Genomic DNA, 16,453 nt, shown 5'->3' with positions numbered 1-16,453 from the left:
AACTTTACCTTTTTGGTCTTTCATCACATGTTACTTGCTGCTCAAGCAACATTATTTTATTCTGTGATAAAATACTAAAAATTTATTTACATTACCTAACAGATTATAATCCAGAAACAGATTATGGCATAATCTTTTAAAATAGAACAGATCTTGTAGAAAAAAAGTTTTCTAATGGAGGAGTCCCCTATGTTAAAAATTTGACCCAAGTTTTGAAATTAGTTTATAGTTCAATTGAAATTTATCTGTTTCAGGTTACCTTGAGGTTCTGATAAGAAAAGTAAATTATATTGTCAAGATAGTATACAAATGCTTGCAATTCGGTACTAAAACTTCAATTCAAAGAATATTCACCAGACAATGACTCAGTGAAATGCTCCAAGAAAGGATTGATGACTTTTAATATGACGTGCATTTTATTTATTTTTTTAAAAGATTTATTTATTTACTAGGGAGAGAATGAGAGAGAGAGTAGGGGAAGAGGCAGGGGCGGGGGGAGGAAGACTGGATCTCATGCAGATTCCCCCGAGTGTGGAGCCTGGCCCTGGGCTCAATCTTACATCCCTGAGCTCATGACCTAAGTCGAAATCAAGAGTTGGATGCTCAAATGACAGAGACACCTAGGTGTCCCTGTGATGTGCATTTTAGACTATGCGAGCTCCATCCTGGAACTCTAACATCTTTAGGTTGTGTGACAACATGCATTTCTACCTTGATGCCCTTCTTGTTGATTACAGTCTTCCCTGGCCTTCCATGCTATTTCACTTCTAGAACATATCCAGCAGATTCTTACGTTTAAACTTGAGAAACTCTGGCTGTACAGCATACAAGATTCACAGGCAACATGCATTTCTCAAGAAAGAGAATTCTTAACTTCTGCCCCTGAAACACCCCTGCCCAAGCTCTTCTCTTAGAACACCTGCTTGTTTTGCTATGGAGTGATAAGTTAAACCCCACTTAACATACTTTGTGATCTCGGGAGGTTCAGGTGAGTGAATGATAGTATTTGGAAACTTTAATTGTATTGATGTTTGTTTCAAAGACCACTTAATCTAAATATCCTTAGACCCAGAAAAGTAAAAGTCATGTAAAATCAGAGACTCTACCAGATTTTTACACAGAGTAATAGTGGCTAACTAATATATTTTAAAACTTCTAGTACTATATGATTTAAAAGGCAAGTAATATATTCATGTTTATAGAGAATTTAAAAATAATAACTATACAAACACAATCACCATTTACTGAATCTCTAATGTGTTCTAGACTGTACTAGATGCTTTAAGAACTTTGTCTCCTATTTAATTTATTCCTCACAGTAAGCCTACATTTAGGTAATACGTTCCCCACTATACAGAGACAAAAGTCAAAGCTCAAAAAGTTAAGAAGTTTGTCCAACATATATGGCTAAATCATGGGTAAAATCAACATCAGTTTGACTTTAAAATCTAGTATCTTAACCACTATGCTACAGTGTTTTCTAAATTTCAAAAAATGTATATATATATATATATATATATATATATGGCATTAAAAACTATACTTTGGTCTTCTTACTCTTGATGGGGTTTTCCTCCCCTAATTAATGATACTTTGACAAATACAGACTATATACACAGTCATAAAGTAAATAAATTTTTCATTTAAGGAAATAGCCTGCTTTGTTTTTTTAGTATATCTTTAAGTACCACTGTATAACTTGTTTTATGGATTATAAATCACTTCTTGGGTATAAACTTACTTGCCCATGTTGACTAGGGCAGGCATGACTGTTGCTAGGGTAGGGGACAGGGAGGCTTGGGAGGTTAAATGGGATTTGCTTGTGGTCACACAGGGAGTTTTAGAGGTTAGCGTGGAAATCTGGTTTTTTGACTCTCAAGTGCAACATTTTATCTTCTTGAGAGGAGAGATTCAACATAACTTCGAGAATGCCTAGCGTTTTTCCAAAGCCCCATTTAACATAATTTTTAGCTTTTAAAAAATACGACAACATAAAACTCCTGGTGAAGGAGGATGAGTTTACCAAGCGGTGTGGATCGTCACTGAGTGTGTGGAAGGGGCTGCCCTGCAGAACACACCAGGGACCTCCCCCAGGGTTTGGAGGAAGAAGGAGCTTATCTGGCCTGCGGCCTGGCATTTTATTATTGAAATTATTTCATGAGAGTCCTTCCTTTAATAATTCTTCACAAAAGAAGTAAACTCTTTTGCCTTTCTGTTCTGCTTGGCACACAGTTAATCATCTGTAACAGAAGACAGTAACATTTCCTGCTGACTTCTTCTTTTCTTCCAAAAGTTGGAACCAACCTCTAGTGCTTTATCAACTGCAGAAATAATCATTAGGTTCTCATGCAGTGAGACGCTTTATTTTATATATAAAACTGTATTGTCGTTTGTTATTTTGTGTGTTTTATAAAGAGTAGGTATGGCCCTACTGAAGACTAGGCACCGACACATTAATTTGTAAACTGACTGGGTGCCTACCACTTGGCAGGCACTGTCTGTAGGTGCTTGGATACAGCAGTGAACAATACAGACAAAATTCCCTGCTGTCAACAAGCATACATTGTAGCGTGGGAAAACAGACAGTAAACATTATTACAGCAGTGGTTCTCCACCCACAGCTGTACGGGCTTCTATGAATGGGCAGAGGGGAGGACACCTGAAGTGTACAGAGACAAGGATCCAATTTTCTTACTGAGTAACCTGTACTTCATTTGACTGAAGCAATCTTATTCTATCACATTTAAATAATTCATTATGAAAACCACTGCTTATTAGATATGCAGCTGTGTCTAATCCCAAGACTTGAGTACTATATGTAAATATGCTTTCCACACAGAAAGGTAGGGCACCGTAAAATAGCATCATTAAGCACAAAATAAATTGGAAAGCGAGTTAACAGAACTGAAAATGAGTTAATACATTAATAACGCTGATTTTTTTTCTCTGGAAAACTGGGTATTAAGTAAGGCATTTTACTACTTCTTTCAAGTACATGCAATCCTGCAAATTAGCAATTACTCCCATTGTAGAATAATGATACCAGTACACTTATAGACTATAAATAACTTGTCTGACATCACAGAGCTATAAGGAAAAGTCAGATCCAGTTCCAAAGACCTGTCTAATATGCTATTCTGATTCCTTATTTTATAATCCTAAAATAACAAAAGCAAACCATTTAGTCACACTGCAATCCATCTCCTAATGGTTACTGGGTCCTGACATTATATGCAACATTTCTTTCCTAGATCAGATGTGTTTTTATTATAAAATTTGCAAATATTACCTATGAAAATGAAGATCCATAGTATTTTATGAGAACAAATAACTTACTGAATAAGGAATCTTTACTACTCTTAAGAATTAAACTGGATAAAAAAGCTACATAAAGACATCTCTAGAGAAGAAAATAAGGAGATAAAAATAACTCCAAAATGCAGTATGTAAGATTCCAGTGCCTGTGCTTTTCTCTGTAAGGCCCACGTGATTCACTGTTTATATGCCACGAAAATGAAAGCATTCTGGTGAGGAGAAATCTAAGAAAATACAGGCACTTCTTGATTAAAAAACTAAGAAACCAGGAGGCAGACAAGAGAAGTAGGACTTTTTAAGCAGGGTAAAAAACAACACTTCCCAAATATACCCCTCTAAATAGGAAAGCAATCATTTCCCCAAATTCTCCTGATCCGGTCCAGATACAAATATTAAGAGCACTAAGAAATCACCAGGGACACCTGGTTGGCTCAGCTGGTAGAGCGTACGACTTGATCTTGGGGTTGTGAGTTCGAGCCCCACATTGGGTGTAGAGATTATTTAAAAAACAAACAAAATGTCAAATATTTTAAAAGAATCAACAATAAATCATGTACCAAAATTTTCTTTGGACAGCAGCACAAATGAATGTGTAGCTTGCTCCAGCCTACATCCAGCACTTGAAGGAGACCCTAGGTGTTGTTAGCACCTTCATTTTGGTTCTTCCCCAAAGAGAAAAAAGTAGGAACACGGAAAACAGAGAACAATGATAGTCTGCCTACAATTTTCACAGACGCTGTCACGTGGCTCCAGGGTAAACGAAGACAGTACTCAAATCCATCATCTATAGAACATAACAGAGCTCATTCCATTTAATTACACTTCCCACTCCTTTTACTAAGAACATTAAAACCAGTCAGGTGTTTTTTCCCCCAAAGACAAAACAATTAAAAGATTTTCTGGTGTGTACTTTGGCTTGTTTTAAGCATTAAAAACTGGTTTAGAGATTGCCTGATTCCCGAATTTCCTTATTCAGAGTGTAAAAACACATGTTGAGTCCAAGAACTTACAGTCCGGCTCAGTGTTTTCCATCCTAAAATCCTTCTTTCTTGAATAGGCTGCAACATATCTGCATGACTCCCCCTTCTTGCTTGGAGTTTCTGCGCCAGGCAAACACCAAATAATCAGTGAAGGGCCCTTTTAATCGTCCTAAGTATTTGGCCTCACACAGCTTGAGGTACACCCGGGGCTGGGGGCCAGGGGCATGAGGGCAGTGAGAACTGCAACTCCCCAGCCACTGTTTTTAAACAGTAACCTTGTTCACTGAACCAAGTAAAAAGTGAGAATAGCTTCAGTTCAAAAGAGCCAGTGAAGCTCAAATGGGTGTGGGCTGGGAGTAGGGGAGGCCTTCCCCGGATAAGAAATGCTTGCTAAACATCAGTTCAAGCTCAGGTATTCAAACTCAGCTGGGGCCCCAACCCCGATGTACATTAAACACGTCATTACAAACTTAATTCTTTTCTAAAACCATCTAAAAAAATTTGTTTTTTTTTCACAGACTCTTCTGCCTTTTGGTTTCCTGATGTATTCAAAATGACGTTGAAAACCCTGAAGATTATGGCTGATTTTGTTCCCATACCAAAAGCATCTGCAAAAGGCAATCATTTAGGATCAGTCAAGCAGAGAGACCTCTGTTCTTTTTCTCCCGTCACTGAGGACAGACATGGAGCTGCTGAAAAACTGCATGAAATGAAGTTTTGCGGCTCTTTAGGAGGTTCCAAAAGGCTGGCTTGGTTCAGCAAGGTTTGGAAATTCTGAAGGTCTTCCCAGAGGAGAGGAACAACCAATGAACGTAAATACCGAAGTCTGAGAAATGATTTCTGGATAAATTCTGGGGACCTATACTGATTTTTTTTTTTTTTTAAGCTGGTGATAAATTACACTGTAGACTTTGAACTCAACATTTCAATCGTAATTTTACCTTAGTTTTATCCTTAGAATGGCTTTTGTCTAAGGGCACGGAGGGGAAACTGAGGAAAAAGGATCCTGTCACGTCCTTGCTGGGCCGCTATACAATTTAAACGCATAGGGGCCAGGATACTTCCATTAAAACCAATTAAGTTAATGAGTTTGGGTGAGCAATCAGCCTAATCTGAAGAAAGAAATATGATTTTTAGGATAAAATAAAACCTTTAAAGCCTTTCTGAGTAGGATTTGACCTACTAAGAAAACCAGACACATAGGATTTCTAAGATACCTGTGCGTCAAGCACCCACCAGACTTGGCAATCAACCTTTTTAATGCCCTCAGGATGAAAGACTACTTAATAGGAGCTCGTGGAATGCCAGCTGCAGTCCGGCCCCACCCGGCATCCCCAGAGCTGCCTGACTGTCATCTTCTTCCCCAACCAGCTGCTTACATTTTCAAAAGTAGCCCGCAGAGACAACATCTCTAGTGTTAAGTCTTCTCAACCCTGGCACTGCTGACATTTTAGGCAGGGGACAGGGAGGGAGCTCTGTAGGACATTACAGGGTAGTTAGCAGGATTCTAGAACATTCTCTATGCTGATGGCACCACCACCACCAGCACCCCCACCCAGAGTTAAGATGATCAAAAAATGGCTTCAGACATGGTCAAATGTCCCTGGGAGGATAGAGGGGGCTAAAAATTAACCTTAGTTAAAAAAAAAAAAAAAAAAATCACAGCTCTGCTGGCTTCAAATCGGAAAGCAAGGGCTGGTGCAGTAGGGATATGCTATATAGGGCATCTTCTCCTGCTGCGTGTCTTGTTCATTTCCCCCATGTCTTTCAACTGTTGCACTGGTGTTTTGTTTTGTTTTCCAGCAGACCTTAATGCTGCTAGAGGGGTATGGGATGGATGCCACAGGAAAGGCAGGTCCATGTTCGCTACGCTGGGACTTGGAAGTCATAAACCAAGCCTTACAAACTTCTCCAGGCTCAAGTTTGGAACAATGGCTGGAGTGTGATTAATATTCAAATACTGCCTGAACGTCGAAAGAAGTGGAGGAATTCTTCAATTTAGCCCAATGAAAGCAACCAAATTCATGAAACAGTAATAAGTGCTAACCAAAGAGGATGTAGACTTTTAGGAATTTTTGAGGCAGGTTACTAAAATACCAACTTATTTCCCTAATCCCATAGTCATATTTTTGTAGGGCTCCATTAATATTAAGACTGAGATCCTAAATTACCCGACAGCTCATTTAAATAGACCAAAGACAGAAACCAGGAATGTATGAAACAAACAAAACACAGTTCCTATCAGCAAACTTAAAAAACCTTTCGTTCTCTCTCTCAATCTAGAAATTCATATTTCAGAATCAAATGTTAACTAGCTTGGTTATCTGTTTCCCAGTTGATGGAAGATAAGCGGTTTTGAGGGGGCAGGAAGTTGTCATGAGGGTGTCCTCACTGGTCTACGGATGGCCTTCCAAGTCTAGACCCACAAAACCAGTCACTGACATAGCTCTGACACTCATACTTTGACCATTCTTTGAGGGCCTCTGTTTTCCTGGGATAAACTCCAGCCCCCTTGGCAGGGACGTCCTGCTCTCTGTGACCCACAGCATCACCCGCTGTGGGCCCACCTGGCAGTCTCCGCTCCAGCCCCGCAGACGGCTGTGGTGAGTGGCACTTTCCTGAACTTGGCTCTCCTTGCACCATCAGTGTTGCACACGCTGCCCCCACCCCTTGGCCTCTTCTGGCTCTGCTTCCCATCACATCCTGAGCAATGATCCAGAGAGCCTGTCCCCGCCCTCGCATCCCCCTCCCGCCCTGTGGTCAGCTGCGCCCGAATCTGAGATGGCTGGTGGGAAGGAGAAGGGGTAACAGAAGAAAAATTTGCCTTCTGAAGCACGGATTCCTTCCGCTGGGGCCACAGCAAATAAAAACAACTCCTCCTCATCATTTATTATGTGTCCAAGATTATTCTAAGGGCCTTTACACTAAGAAACTGGTCTCATCTCACACCGTCCCTGTCGTCACGCCCATTTTCCTAACCCTGTGCTATCCAGAGGGGAGAACAGGTAGAACCGGATTCCTAAGCCTCTCAGCAGGATCTAATCCCTGCACCCCATGTGGGTGGCTTCTCGCTTCCGAGCACCCAGGAAGCACGAGGCCAGGGTCGCCTGCTGATGGGAAAGCCGGTACCACGAGGAGAGGAGGCAGGCGGCGAAGACAGGAGGTGACATTGTGTGGAGACACTGCACCACTCTTCCCCTGGGAACAACAGTTTGTAACTAAATGGTGATGCATTCATCCAGAAAAAACAGCTGAATGCTAACAAGGGAGCAAAGAGAATAAAGGGTTTTATATGACAAGTGGCTCGAGGAGCCCTGGATGCCCCAGCGTGTGGAGCAGGGGCCGCCACTGGTGACGCAGCCCCTCAGGCTGTAGCTGCCCGCTGGCTGTCTGAGAAAGAGGGCTGGCTCCTCACCCCACACCCCAAAACTGCCTCGAAGCAGGAGACCGGTCAACAGAGGAAGGCACAAATGCCAGTTCTAATTCAAATTTAAGGGAATGGGAAATCCCTTCTAAAATATAGGAAGTTCCAAAAAGTAATAAATACATCCTGAAACATTAAAGGGAAATTAATATTTGTTATTTATATTATAGTATGTATAGTATATATTACATACTATATATACTTAGTATATAGCATACTTAATATAAAACAGGGCACAGTTTTATTTTATAATGGCACAGTTGGTGAATTATCAACTTCACAGAAGAGTTTAGGACAAATCTGAGGAATCCAGCCTTTTCCTTTTTGTTTACTTCCTCATTTTCCGTTCACTGACCCCCCCCACTGCTTCCCTCAGAGGCCCCCAAAAACTGCTCTGGAGCAGAGACGATGATTCACCAGTTCTTGGTCCAACCTGAGTCCCTACCATAACCCTTAACAACACAAAGCACCTTGTCTTGATGTGGTAAAGTGTGGAAGAAGCTCCTGCCCATTAGCATTTTCTCCCTCACCAAATGTGCAAAGTGGGCACCCTGCTTCCCCTTTGTTCTTTCCTAGCTTTCCTTCTTAACTTTTGGCTACAGAAAAAACCAGTTCTTATAACATGGGAATTTTAAACTGCATCAAGGATTGCATGAGATATCTGGTAGCTTTTCTGCCTTTATTCTTTTTATTTTTATTTATTTTTTTACAAAGCTTTTTTCCATAGACAATTGTGTGATCCAGCACTGTTTGCCCTCCTTAAAAAATGTCAGAAGGGTGGGTGTCTGTCCATCATAACACATATATAAATGAATATAGCAAGATATAGAGATGAAGATTGAGTTGTTCTACCAATAGTTAACAGAACATGGACAGGCTAAACCCTCAGATTACAAAAACACAGTATTTACAGAGTATTCTCACTGTCTATAAGAATTTAAAATGTTTTCCTGCAGACTTTCAAATATTTTACATAAAAAAAATCACATATACTAGATTTGATAATCATAGCCATCAAAATGGTACAGTTTAAAATCTCCTGGTGTTTGGCAGAATTTAGTGTTTAGTATATGTGCTGCTGAATCAAGCACAGAATTTAGTGTTTAATATAAAATGCTGGGATGATGGCTATTATTATCTTAAGAGGCAAATACTAAGAAAGATTTTGTTTATGCTTTATAGTTTTGGAAAAGCAAAAGCAGAGATTTGTCTTATAAAGGAATTTACGTTTTACTGCTAAAGTTCTTAAAAGCTAAAGCCATACAGATTTGGTATGCATAATTATTATTCAGTGTGCATAATTATTATTTGGTATGTATAATGAAAAGACTGAGTTCATTCAGACCACCTGCCACACACTGATTCTGATCAAGGTGGATCTTACTCGAAGACCTGTGAACTGCTTCAAATCCCATAGCAACTTGCTTCTAATCCCAATGTCAATCAAGCAATATTGCATGCTGTCACCTTTTCTCCAGATCCCCATCTTACTCTTAATTCTTGATTCTTCCATTTCCTCTGTGTTGTGTTCAAAATGTATTGAGTGTAGCTTTGGGAGGCGATTTTTTTATGTTCAACCTTTATAATGCACTCAGCATTCTGTTTTACTCTCCATCCCCAAAGTTATCTTACTCCATTCTCTTTTCCCTTTAGACAGTCCCCAGAGGCAGCAATCTTTGAGATGCTGGAAAATCCAGGAAGATGCTGCTTTTTTAGCCTCCTTTTTAAAGTACCTTGGACAGTGACAAAAGATACACAGGCTGATTATTCAAGAAATTCACTCAGTTCCGTAAATAATGTATTCCATACAATGATGTTTGCTTTAAAGAAGCACAACATGCTTGTTCGTTTCTCAAAATCCATATCCACGTAACCCCGGAATCCTCAGCGCTGACCTCGAACTGCCCTCAACAAGTTTCCTTTCTGCCTGCACTTCACAGTAATGTCCAAAACTCTACATCTTACCAAACTCATGAGATACTTTCATTTTGCACGGATACCTTTCCATTTCACTGGTGATTAAACTGTCTCAATTTTCTTCCTACCCCACTAGAGTCATTACAGCAGCTATAACCAGCTTTTCTGGGGGTACCTGCTGTGAGGCACAGTAGATTTGGGATAACTACATGGAAGTTATTTAAACTTTTTTTCTTTTTTAAACTTGAAGCTACAATCCTTACTAAACATTTCAGCAAAGGCAGGTTGCCCAGTCTGGATCACTGTGGCTGAAGCGGCTAGGAAGGGTCAATTGCATCATTCAAGGAGAAGAATTTCTGTGTAGCTACTATCTCTCCAAGTGGGGTTTGCTTGTTTGTTTTTGGTGGAGGTTGTTTTATTTTCATGACTTCTCAAAGGTTTACATGTCCACTTCCACATGAGGGATTTGTAACGAAATAATATCTGAGCTCTACATCTTTTGTTGTGAATTTCTGTGATTACAATGTGTTTCAGATGGGATTTCATGGACATGGAGGATTAATGGGAGAGCCTGACAGCTGGAGTCCTGAGTTAGAAGGCAAGATAAAGTTAAGGAAACTGACCTGGTTTCAAAAGGGACACTTACTAATTTCTTTGACCCAAAACCAATGCAATATTTCAGGTATTTACCTTCTGAATTTGGGGCTGAAATGTCTCTGTTATTTCAGGGAACTGAAATATATTGTCCATATATGTATGAAACTCTTGTACTAAACACCTTACATCTTGCACTTTAAAAACCCCACAACGCGAGGCTTCCTTTTTTGGATACCCCAGCCTATGACTATTTTTCTTACTTTTCTTTTCCACCCACTCACCCCAGACATTATGCTGTCCTCGGTGTGGAGCAATGCCATAAGGAAGTGGGGGAACGGAGAGAAGTAAAGATGTCAAGAGGACGTCCGAAGTGCAAATTTTTATCTTACAACCTAATTTACACACACGGCCAGACTGGAGAGATTTAGGACTCCGCAGGAAGTCACTAGGAAATAAGAGCATTTAAGCAGTGTGTGCTTTTCCCCTTTTAAACAGAGTTGGGCTTAGCAGCCTGTGGGACACGTTGGGCAAGAAGCCTGGGCTCAACCAGCCTCACGGCTTTGTTCCCACCTTCAGCCTGGATCCAGACAGGTCTCGTCAAGGCCAGCCTTTCCCTTTCAATTCCTGGGAACTGTCAGATCGGGGGCCGGAAAAACCAGCTCTCTTTGCCCATCATTTCCCTGCTCAAACATCTACCGTGTCTCCCAGTTACTTGCCAAAGGAAGGCCACTGCAAGGTGTTTCCCCTACTCTTCAGGAACTGCTTCCCAACACTCCCCCAGAGAGCCCCCTGTTTTTAGAGAATGGCTGCATTTGCTATTCCGTTAACAGGCCTCATGACTGCCTTCCCTCTCCTTGTTTCCAGCCTTCCCTTCTTCTGCTTCCGCTCTTCTCTCCATGGGGTTGGTCTCTTCAACCATGTGTCAATCTTCTACGTACTTCAAGGGCCAATGCAAATGCCTTCATCCCCCATAATCTACCCTGGTTCTCCCATACGGAAGGGCCTGTCCTTCTTCCAAGCCACAAACACACTGCTGACACTCCTCGGACAGCGCTACCGCAAGAAGAGGGGAGTCAGTAGACCCCCCGTCTACCCCGTGCAAGGCTCCATGCATAACTGTTGCTCCAGCAGCATACTACATGGCAATGACCTGGCTTCCAGTACTGGGGTCATTTTTAGCAGTACTGGGGTGTATGTGTATATGTCAAAAGATAATAAAATAGACAAATAGTAAGTGCAGAGAATGGAAAAATAAGCAAAAACTTTAAAAAAGCTGCATTCTCAAAATTCAGGCATAATCCCTGTACATATTTCAGTATCTGTTCCTGTAGATTTTTTTCAAAATATGTATATTAACACCTAGAATACAAAAAATGGGATCTTCATATGAAATTCTGGAACACGTTTTATGTTTTGGACATCTTTCCGCATCAACGGCTATGTTTCTAAAGCATCCTTAATGATCACAAAATACTGAATTGTAGGAAAACACCACAGTTTATGTGGCAGATTCCCAAACTTTAGGTTGTTTCCAATTTTTCAGTGTTGTAAACAAGGCCGCCCACAGAGTTCCATAGATCTCATCAATGTGTAGAGGATATGTTCCTAGAGGGGAGCTTCTACATCTTTGGTGGGAAACAAAGAGAGTCCCTTTCACTGCAGCTGTACACATGGAAGGTCTTCAGTCACTAGATCATTCCTTTGCCAAGTGCCTGCTGTGTGCCAGGTGTCCTTCAAGACTCTTCCATCCAGTGGATGTAGATAGACTGCGTATGACAGACTAGGTCTTGTAGATCAGCATTATGAAAACAATCTTTGGGGTACAGTAGGAGATGTTAGGTAGTGGGGAGTCCTGAAAGGCTTTCCTGAGGAAGTAGCAAAGCAGGCTGAATTGAGTCCAAAAGCCAAGAAGAGGCTGTTTCAGACAAAAAGGGAGTGATTGGTACAGAGGTGAAAAGGCCCTAAGGCCAGAGTGAGCAATGAGTATTAAGAGAATGAAAAGAAAGTCAATTGGGTGACAATGTGGTGAGAAAGAAGAAAAGTAGGGGACTGTCTACCCATAGTAATACAGATTTTCTACCAAGGTCAATGAAAAGCCATCAGCCACATAAAAGTTTTAAGCAGAGGAGTGCCAGGTGGTCCATAAATTTAAAAGGTGGCTCTGGCTGCTGTGTAGAACCTGGCTGGGGGTGGGGGGTTCGTGGTACACAATGCAAACGCAGTCACTGATGTAGCGAGAGCACCTATGATTTGGACCAGGAATGGAGCCGGCCATCAGGAGGCAGAGGTGACACACTTTGGAGGTGGCATCGACAGGGCTTGTCCTAGCTTAGATTTGGGGGAGACAGAAAGGCAGAATCAAACGGGACACTCAGCATGGGTTGAACATTTATTGAGACAAAGCTGACAGACGACCAAACAGGTGTGAGGAAAAGAATCAAGACTTCCTACTTGGAAGAGGTAACAGAAGGTAAAATTTGTGTCACTGTGGTAAGTAGAGCTGTGATCACACTGTTTTTCTGTACTTTACATAAATTATTCTGTGTATATTGCTTTCTATAGAGCATTTTAATATAAAATTCTAGTAATTATTTCTAGGTCAAAAAAAGCTCTTCACTGATGTTTCAAGTATGCTTATTTTCATCTCCTTGAGCATCCAATTTATTCTAATTCTTCACCCTATTTTTATACTTAAAGCTTTAGGTGTAGATTAGATTTTAAGAGGAATTATTCGGTCAAAGGTAAGAACAATTTTAAGGCTTTGATACTAAGCACCAAAAATAATTTCCTAAAGGAGCTACCAATTTCCAGACTCAGCAAAGTGAGAATTACTAGCTAACTGCACTGCATATTGTCATTACCAACAAACAAAAGTCTTGGTATTGCATTAGGAAAGGTTGTAAACATTAGTAGTATAACTGAATCTATAAGGGAATTAGAATTTTTGAAGAAAGTATTACCATTTAAATATGTTACCGGTAGCATTTTACACTCTTCAATAAAAGCATTTGTATTGATAATAGTTCCATGGACTAAGAAGTCAAATTTTACTTTGAGAGTTTTTACTCTCAGTCACAATAACTTCTAAAAATAGATCAACCTTCTCGATGTGTTATTGGCCTTTAAATTTTCTCTTAAGTATAATAACATATTGCTATAGACCATCATGTTGAAGTTTTGGGAATTTAAATAATCTACTACAAAATTAATATGCTAGAAGGTTTTTTAAAAATATTTTTATTTATTTATTTTAGAGATAGAGGGAATGAGAGCACACACAGAAGCGGGGGTTGGAACAGAAGGAGAAGGACAAGCAGACTCACTGGTGAGCACAGAGCCTGATGAGGGGCTTGATCCTACAACCCTGAGATGGTGACCTGAGCCAAATCCAAGAGTCTGACGCTTAACCAACTAAGCCACCCAGGAGCCCCAATGCTAGAAGTTTTAGTGTCAAAAAAATTATGCAAGGTTTAGGATAAATCTGGGTTAACCTGGTATGCACTATCAAAAGAGACCTTCTTAGCTTCTGCCACTAGTACCTGTGTGATACAGAGCGAGTTGTTTGCCCTCTCCAGTGCACTGTCCAATGCAGAAGCCAGCAGCCACACCTGGCTATTTAAACTTAACTAAATAAAAAATGCAGTCCTCAGTCACATTAGTGACTCAGTAAGTGCTCGACAGCTTTGGGTGGCTGGCAGCTACTGTATTCGATATATTAGATAGCACAGAATATAATCACTCTGTCATTGTAGATGTTCCAGGTATCTCAGTGTAAAATGGGGACACCGAAGTATGTACTTTTGAAAGTAGCTTCCTAGATCTAAATTCTAATAGATTTGGCGACTTTGAAAATTTTTAGGTACTCTTCTGGTTTCCTGAAAACTTAATCACAAAATCTGAATTTCATAAAATCATAGAATTTCAGAAATAGAATTTTTGTTAAAGATCACCCTTTATTTATTTCCTAATTTTTAACAAGGAAGAAGCTGAAGAGGAGGAGGTCGAGGTCTTAGGACTAGTGAGCAAATAAGCAAACCAGAATCTATGATTACTGTTCTACAAACTCCTACCCCAGTGTTATTTTCATGGTCTAGAGAGAAAAAGGAATCTGTCACATTAAAAACAAAGGCCACTGAGTATGTATATACAAGATTTAGAAGGGTGTGTGTGCGCACCTGTTTCACATACCTAGTCCTTAGCTCTGCCTGTGGCAGTGATAGTGATGAACACAACTATACATAAATTCAGATTCAAAACGTCATTTCTCCACTGAAAGGAACTGGAGTTCCTTGAAGAAATGGCTGTCTCCAAGACTGGGTCAAAGAAAGTGCAAGATGAGTTTGGAACAACTTGTTCCAGAAAGTGAGGATGTGCTCTAGCAATGAAGGAGACACATCAAAAGGACACAAGCTTTGGGGCATCTGGGTGGCTCAGTCAGTTAAGTGTCCAACTCTTGAGTTGGCTCAGATCATGACCTCAGGTTCATGAGATTGAGCCCCATGTAGAGCTCCACCCACAGCAGGGAGTCTGCTTGAGATTCTCTCTCTCTGCCCCTCCCCCTATTCTCTCAAAATGAATGAATAAAGGGAAAAAAAAAGGATACAAGTGTCAACTTAAACAGGATCCCACTGACTAAATCTGGGACAATTTGACCATCAAAATAAGTAATTAGTGAAAAGCATTATAATCCATAGAATAAATTAAATATTACAGAGTCCACAGGGATATAAACAAGTGAGAGAAAGGAAAGCTCCCCCTTACCACAGAAAGTCAGCTAAGAAATGTAGAGGGTACAATGAATTAGAAAATCATCATTTGGCAACTAACATATTAAATGATGAGAATTATTGATACAGAAACTAATGGGTAAATATAAGAGGAAGAACAGAATATTTACACAGTCCCATAAGATACTTAATTACATAACAAAAATCAGTAACGCAACAGTGGAGAAACCTGGAAGGTACCACCTTCACAGAGTGTCAGAGGATAATATCCCTAGGACTGGGACAAACCAACATGTACCTTCTGACATGATACACTGAGGACAAAATATCGCTTCTATGGCATTCCTGTCAGACATATAGAACCTCAATCTAATCATGAGGAAACCTGTCAGGTAAACCCAGATTGAAGGGGATCCTTCAAAGTAACTAAATGCTTCAGCCACATCAACACTATGAACTACAAAGAAGGGCTCCAAGGAAGTATTACAGAGTAAAGGGAAACGACAACTAAATACAGTGCATGATCTTGGAATGTCTTTTGCTATAAAGGACATCTCTGGGCCGAATGGCGTAAGCTGAGTAAGGTCTATAGATTAGACAACAGTATGGTGTAAGTGATAATTTCTTAATTTTGACAAATGTGCTATAGTTATATAAAAGACTGTGCTTGTTTCTTGGGAGGGAAAGAATTAAAATTAAATCTCCCCAAATGTTAAGATTCAGGGAATCTGGGTGAAGGGCCCATGGGAGTTCTTTGTAATCTCTTGTAACTCTTCAGCTTTTCTGAAGGTTAGACACTTACATGGAAAAATAATTAAACCAAGGCCACTGAATCCCTATACATGATTGAAATTTAATAAAATAACTTTTGACTTTTTAACTTTTACTTGATGATTACTGATACTGAGCAGCTTTTCATGTGTCTGTTGGACATTTACAGGTCTTTGAAAAAAGGTCTATTCAGGTCTTCTACTATTTCTTAATTAGATTATTTGTTTTTTGGTGTTGAGTTGTAGAAGTTCTGTATTTTTTATATTAATCCCTTATTGGACATATTATTCACAAATACCTTCCTCCATTCAGTAGGTTGCTTTTTGTTTTGTTGATGGTTTCCTTAACAGTAGTACTGTATGGTCCCCACATTCCACTACTATTTACTCGAAAAAAACAAAAACACTAATTTGAAAAGATATATGCACCCCTGTTTATTGCAACATTACTTATAATAGCCAAGATATAGAAGCAACCTAAGTGTCCACTGACAGATGAATGGATAGAGAAGATGTGGTATATACGTACAATAGAATATTATTCAGCCATAGAAAGAATGAGAGCTTGCCATTTGTGACAACACAGAGGGACCTCAAAGGTATTATGCTAAGTGAGATAAGCCATAGACAAATAGCACATGATTTCACTTATATGTGGAATTTAAAAAACAAAACAAACCAAAACTCCAAAATACACCCATAAATAGAGAACAAACTGGTTAT

General features: G+C 39.9%; 1 protein-coding gene across 13 annotated transcripts in view; it reads right to left on the bottom strand.

Annotated features, from left to right (window-relative positions):
* MAP7 (microtubule associated protein 7) overlaps nucleotides 1-16,453 on the bottom strand; it is a 167,315-nt gene that overhangs the window by 92,798 nt on the left and 58,064 nt on the right. Inside the window, exon 1 of one of the 13 annotated variants that reach the window (XM_044248147.1) lies at nucleotides 4,326-4,467. The exons of the other annotated variants lie outside the window; for them this stretch is intronic. Coding sequence (XP_044104082.1) covers nucleotides 4,326-4,347 — 22 coding nt within the window. The 5' untranslated portion in view covers nucleotides 4,348-4,467. Of the gene's footprint in view, nucleotides 1-4,325; nucleotides 4,468-16,453 lie in introns of those variants that run through there. 13 annotated transcript variants of the gene reach the window in all.

The sequence above is a fragment of the Neovison vison genome, chromosome 1 (genome assembly GCF_020171115.1).
Source record: "Neovison vison isolate M4711 chromosome 1, ASM_NN_V1, whole genome shotgun sequence".
NCBI classification, from domain to species: Eukaryota; Metazoa; Chordata; class Mammalia; order Carnivora; family Mustelidae; genus Neogale; species Neogale vison.
The sequence above is the reverse complement of the archived record's forward strand: the minus strand, read 5'-3'. Positions and strand labels throughout refer to the sequence as shown.